This window comes from Pteropus alecto, unplaced genomic scaffold (genome assembly GCF_000325575.1).
Source record: "Pteropus alecto unplaced genomic scaffold, ASM32557v1 scaffold45, whole genome shotgun sequence".
NCBI classification, from domain to species: domain Eukaryota; kingdom Metazoa; phylum Chordata; class Mammalia; order Chiroptera; family Pteropodidae; genus Pteropus; species Pteropus alecto.
The window spans coordinates 10716022-10722594 of record NW_006442491.1 but is presented as its reverse complement, the minus strand read 5'-3'; the positions used below and the strand labels follow the sequence as shown (position 1 = coordinate 10722594).

General features: G+C 46.3%; 1 protein-coding gene and 1 pseudogene across 1 annotated transcript in view; both read right to left on the bottom strand.

Moving 5' to 3' along the window:
- Positions 1-1528: 1528 nt before the first annotated feature.
- JAG1 (jagged 1) overlaps positions 1529-6573 on the bottom strand; it is a 34739-nt gene continuing 29694 nt past the window's right edge. The window contains exons 21-26 of the mRNA XM_006921588.1: positions 5590-5703; positions 4862-4971; positions 4533-4766; positions 4215-4346; positions 3647-3797; positions 1529-2845 (exon numbers count right to left, since the gene is read on the bottom strand). Of these exons, the coding sequence (XP_006921650.1) occupies positions 2388-2845; positions 3647-3797; positions 4215-4346; positions 4533-4766; positions 4862-4971; positions 5590-5703 (1199 nt within the window). The 3' untranslated portion in view covers positions 1529-2387. The remainder of the gene's footprint in view (positions 2846-3646; positions 3798-4214; positions 4347-4532; positions 4767-4861; positions 4972-5589; positions 5704-6573) is intronic.
- Positions 4006-4130, bottom strand: LOC112471290 (annotated as a pseudogene).

Sequence of the window (6573 nt, the reverse complement as noted above, 5' to 3'; positions counted from 1 at the left end):
ATGTTGCAGTACTGGGGGACAGCTCTGAGGATAAGCTTTGGCTTATTAACCAGAGGCAGGGAACTCTTGGCAACTCCAAGCAGCTGCTGGAAGCTGTCCATGTGCCTGTCACCTCAGCTTGTCCCTCACCGTACAGGTGCCGGAGGCAATGCTCCCTGCTCCCAACCCATGATGTGGGGGCAGGGCCATGTTGGCCTGTGGCCCAGCAGCCACGAGAACCCCAGCTCTCTTGCCCTTAACAGGTGGGAATGGCCTAACTCTGGAACCCCATGGAAGGCCAGACATCTGGCACCCCAAGTCTGCACGGCGAGACCAACAGAACACTCACTTCCTGGGAACAAGGTGATGATAGATGGGCCCTGACCCCAGAAGCATGTAACTACTACCTCCAATGCGGTGAGGAAACCCCCGTGGAGGCACAAGTGTGCACAAAACCCACGAAGATGTGGTCTACAACGACGGAGGGACATTAATATTAATCCAAGTAGTCGGGAAAAGAGAAGAAGCTTTCAGTCTCCCTCTCCATCCCCCAATACCAATTCCAAGCTATTTAAAGCCCTTTTAGTGCGGCGGGCATTTCCCCCGAGTGCTCACAAACAATTCACCTCCACGCTGCAGGCCATTGATCCAGTGGTGTTTATTCAAGCAGTATTCACACTTGCTGTTGACTGACAGGGGTATCAAGGCCCCCAAGACGGGGCTCTCACAGCTCCAGCTTCGCAGCAGCTGATGCATTTGGTGATTGAAAAGGTTCAGTTCTTGGTTCATGCCCCTTGTCAAGCACGGCCTATTTATCACACACCCCGATCGCCAGAGCGGACCCAGCGGGGTGGCAGGGGCACATGGCAGCGCCGAGCAGAACTATGTAAGCTCAGAAGAGGCCACACTGTTCCACGTTTTTATACAAAAAATTTAATAAATATTACTTTTCAAAATTTATTGCCAGGAACAACACATCAAAGATGCATTTTTATGTTTATATAACACTAATAGGACAATACAAAGTATCTGCACGGTCTCAATGGTGAACCAACGAAATTACTGTTTTATAAGCCTTTTGGATCTTAAACTTTGTAATAGCATTTTGATTTCCTCACTTAAGGCAGGCAGTGTACTCTATGGCAAATCTAAACAGTGATCTTACTGGGCATTTTATGGTTCAAGTATTCAACTAGCTTATTAGAATACTCCCTAAATGCAGTAGATAACAACAAAAATCAAACCTAAAAGTGGTTCAGTATTACATACGAATGGTGAAAAGAAATCAGAATTTACAAAATAAGATTGGTGTGCTTTCAACTTCACACAATTAATTTGATATTTTTAATGATATTCAACCACTCACGTTTTGGCTACGTTAAATCATAGCTCTGCTTGTTCCCTTAAACTGCCGTGTAGCAGATCGCCTGCCTGTCTCTCTTCAAGTCTAAAGCAGAAAAAAAAAAAACCTGTTCTAAACTAATCCTGAAACTGCCTCAGTCAGTCCTTAAAATGTGTTTTAAAGTGATGCTATAGGAGGTGTAAAAAAAAAAATCCACCAGTATTCCAGAAGCCCATCCTATTGTCTTAAAAATAAACCATTTTCAAACACCTTAATTTTGGCTTATAGGCAACACAGAGTAAGAAAATAAGTTCAAAAAAATAAAGCCATACACTTACGATGCTATCAAAAACCTTCAATTCTAAACACATACATATAAATAAAAAGGAATGATGTTTTAAGGCTCTTGATTATTAAGTTAATAAATCAAATATACACAGTGATTAAAAAAAAAAAAGAATTATTTACATAACTATACAAAATTCTACTTTTGACACATTTTTCCTCTTTAAATTCTTCATTTTACCAGCAACTGCTGACATCAAAGTCCCCCCTCCCCCAATGACGACAAAATACAATAAAAAAAATAAATAATAAACTCATTTGTGATAGTTGCTGTGGTTCTGAGCTGCAAAGGCACTTTTCAAATACAGAACTACTTGTACGTCATCATAAAACCAATATACAAAAACAACTCAAGAGTCAATAAATATAAATAAAACTATGATCCTAAGACTGCATCACCATCGGGACATCTGGCAGAAGTGGAAGCTCAAGGCCTAGGGACCGGGCCTGCTCCTGGGAGCCGATCCGAGACGTGGTGGCTGCAGGGACCGTGCACCAGGGCACTTTGGACTGGTTTTTGCATAGCTGTGAGATGCAGCCCTTGAATTCCCAGCCAACCACAGAAACTACCATTGCCAGTGTAAGCCAGCTTGTCAGAACTTAAATTAACACAGGGATTCTAGGTCAACAACAGCCTCAGACTGGACTAGGACAGTTAAAGAACGATAGCCCCGTGTGCCCTTGGACTCTACCTAGCGGCGGAGGTGGCACCTGCTGTCTGCTATACGATGTACTCCATTCGGTTTAAGCTCTGGGCGCTCTCCAGGTCTCTGTTGTCCTGTTTGTTTGTCCAGTTTGGGTGTCTGGCCGGCGTGCCATTGGGGGGCTTCTCCTCTCTGTCTACCAGCGTGTACGCTGGCTGCTTGGCAAACCGGGCTTTCTGCTGGTGCTTGTCCATGTCATCCTCCTCCACCTCCGAGTTGTGTGTCCTTATTTTCGACATTTTGGAGTTTTTGTTCTCGTAATCCTTGATAGGGACCGTGTTGGCCCCATGCTTCTCAATGGGGTTTTTGATCTGGTTCAGCTGCTCCCTCACGTTGTTGGTGGTGTTGTCCTCGGAGGCTGAGCGGGCGTGGCTGCTGGGCTTCCGTCGCTTCCGCACACACCAGTAGAAGGCAGTCACCAAGCAACAGATCCAAGCCACGGTCAGGACAGAGCTCAGCAGAGGGACCAGGAAATCTGCAAGGCAGGCCCCAAACCAATTAACTCTGAGCAAAAGAATACCAACAGTAGTTCTCCTATCCTTAGCCCCTAAAAGGGGCACCATGGGGACAAGTCCCTTTTCACAACTGCATATTGTCAACTCACATCTTAATCAGCAGGGCTGGAACCAGGGCCCTTGGAGACCCTGACACTATTGTCCCAGAGAGACCAAGCAGAGGAGCAGCTCCTATAGGCTCATCTTTGTGCGGCGAGAGCAGCCTCCGGCTCAATCGAGGGGAGTCTGGCTACTTCGGCAGCTCACTGTAGGGTCTGGTTTACAGAATTATCGGAAAGCTGATCTGAGCATAGACAGCTCCGATGCCCTGTGTGGTCATGCTAGAACCTCGCTAATTTTTCACCTCACTAGAACGAATAAGGAAGCTTGCGATCATCTACAGGAGAGTCTGGACATGCTGCAGGGCCATCAAGCCGCCTATCAAACAAGTGTCTCACAAGCTGTCACACGACACCGGAACGCCAACGCAGGTTTTGCAGGCCAAGAGCACGGTGATGCTCTGCACTAAGGCTTTGCAAGGGACCCAAAAACGTGGCATGTTCTATAGGGGCGCCTGCTTGCAAGAACACAATTGCTGGCAGGGGAAAAAGTGTGCCCACCACCATATGACCTTTGTCATGTCAGCCGCCCTTAATTTTTTCTCACCAGTTCAATGCGGGGAGACTCTCGGGGGATTCCCCACCTGGTAATTTTATTGGATGGTGTTCTGAGATCTGTTTGGCAGTCATCACAAAAAGGGGCCAGTCCCACCCAACACCTACCCGTTCTGTTCTTCAGAGGACGCCTCTGAACTCTCACTTCCGCAACGGCAGCGATAAGAGAGCTGTTCCCATCACGTTTACTAACAAGGTCTATAATTTTGTCGGTGATTTCCTTGATAGGGTTTCCATCATCCCGTATGTCTTCAGCAGACTGGAAAAATAAAAACTGTCAGACCGGAGGGTTAAGGAATACTCAACAGTCACTTTTATTCAAAATTACTTGATAACACACGCACATCAAGCTCTCTTTTAATATATTTTCTCCATTCTTTTTTTTTTAGGCGAGGCAACCCTTGGTTGACCTTACAGATTGCAAGGACCTTGTCAGCTTACAATCCCTTTATTTTTTTTATTTTTTACACCTAGAGCACCTGGTCTTCCTAGGTAGTCTCCCATCCAAGTACTAACCAGGCCCAACCCTAACTCTGCTTAGCTTCCGAGATCAGACAGGATCGAGCTTGTTCAGGGTAGCATGGCCGTAGACATATCTGCTCCATTCTGATACTGGCTAACAGAAGTTTGCTAGCTACCTTGCAATCAAATAATTGTGAACGGATCTTATACTCACAATGGCCACATGTATTTCATTGTTTGCAGAAGGGGAAGGCTCACAGGCTATGTAGATTGAATATTCGGCAGAAACATTCTTCAAAATATTCAAATTCCTCAACTCACTGCAAACGTGCTCCGTGGTAAGACCCTAGAATGATATTTAAAAGTCCACACATATGTAAGATACTGGGAAGGAAAAAAGGCAGATGTTCCCTTGCAAGTTAGGCTACCATTCAAGTCATGCTACAGAGAACTAGATCCCAGCTTGTGATGCTCCTGCCTTAGTACATGCAGCCACACACCATTCCAAAATGAAAAAGAGGTTGTTCCATACCGGGGACATCATCTCTTTGTTGAAGGTGAATGTGATGTTTGCACAGTTATCCTGGTAATAGGGGTCAGAAGTACATTTGGTCTTCACTGGCTGGAGACTGGATGAGCGACACTCGCCCACACCAGTGCAGGGGTGGACAAAACACTGGTCATCCAGGATTGGGATGCAGCTCTGCCCACTGGGGCAATCATTGTGCCCTTTGTGGATCAGGCATGGTCGAGGGCCACACCAGACCTGGAGAGAGAGAGAGAGAAGAGTGGGCAGCTCAGAAGATATACCCATCGGCAATTCCAGAACTCAAGTGACCTGCAGCAGCCCTCCCATCCTACCTTGGAGCAGGCGATCCTTCCATTCAGGCACTGGCAGGTATTGCAGTCATCATCCCACTTGGCCCCATCCGGGATCACACTCCCCATGGTGATGCAAGATCTCCCTGAAACTGAAAGGCAGAGACGCGTGAGTAGAAGGACTTTCCTTTTCTCTTGATTCTTCTTTACTCCTTTCCTGTTAGGAAATGATTACACCCGTGCCCTTTGCCACATGACAACAGTTCCTTCCAAGAGAGGGGAGTGTACTTCCCTCCCTGCTGACTTTATGCATGGCCATGTGACCTGCTTCGGCCAAGGCAACGCTAAGGAATATAAGCGGAGTCTCTTGCAAGCTTGCCATTTGCCAGGAAAAAAAAACATGACCCGGATGCAGCTGCTGGTCCAGGGAGGCTGAGGAGGGACAAAGAACAGACCTGAGCCCAAACCACAGCACCTATCCCTCTGCCCGCTCTGCATGCCTATGAATACAAATAAATGCTTTCTGTAAGCCACCAAGTTTTGAGATGATTTGTTACATAGCATGATTGCGGCAAAGGTAACTAAACAGTTACCCTGTTTTTAGGGGACCTCTCACAGTTTCCCCTTCCCTTTGGTCCCCACTTTACATCCCCCCTCTGCGTTTTCTCCCTAAGCACAATACCTACTCACAGTCAAAAAGGTGACTGTGCTGACTGGAGTACCCACTCACCCCAAAGGACACATGGGCAGCTGGGGCCTGGCCCACATACCTTCCTGGCACTTGGCACCACTGTGCCCTGGGGGGCAGACACAACGGTAGCCATTGATCTCATCCACACAGGTTGCCCCGAAGGCACAAGGTGAAGACTGGCATTCGTTGATGTCTAGGAGAAATAGAGTTCACGTTTAGGCTCCAACAGGAGGCAGTAATGTTTTTCTAAGTTTTTATTGGCATAATACACAACTAGAAAAGCAAACAAGATATGTTTCATGAATTCATCATGTAACCAGCACCCAAAGAAAGAAAGAGATCAGCCCTCCAAAAGCCTCCACCAGTCATTGCTCCCCCACCCCCACCAAATCACTACTAGCTTGACTTTAAAAGCTGAGAATCATTTTGGGAGGCAGCAATTTTCAAATAAATAAGTTCCTTTTTCTCTGACAGTACAATTTAGAAGGGCCAGCAAAGTTCTTTAAAAGGGTCAGATAGCACATATTCTAGGCTTTGTAGGCCATGTGACCTGTCACAACTAACCAATTCTATTATCGTAGCTTGAAAGCAGCCCTAGACAATATGTAAGTAAATAAGCATGGCTAGGTGCCAATAAAACTTTATTTACATGCATAGGCAGTGGGCCATATTTGGCTCCCAGGCCTATGTCAACCTCTGATTTAGAAACAGGAAATAGAAACAATGCACTCCCATCTAGTGCTGAAGTCCAGTCAGTCTCAGACTAGGGGATCTCAAGCACCAGTAAAATTTCAAGTAACCTAGGGACAAAAACAAAAAAACACCACAACTATTCTAGCGCTTTTATAAAAGAGCATTAAAAAAAGTAGGGAAAAGGCTCAAAATAAAGAATAAACTTTAAGGTTCCTGAAAAACTGCACTGCCTGCCCCCATTCTGTTTTAATCGCTCCACCAGGGCCTGAGCAAGGCTTGGGAAGCCACCCCCTCAGCCCCTTCCACTGGTGTCAGCTCTGTGCTCCACCAGCATAGCTATGGTTGACGTCCACTTGCCCATGCTTTCATG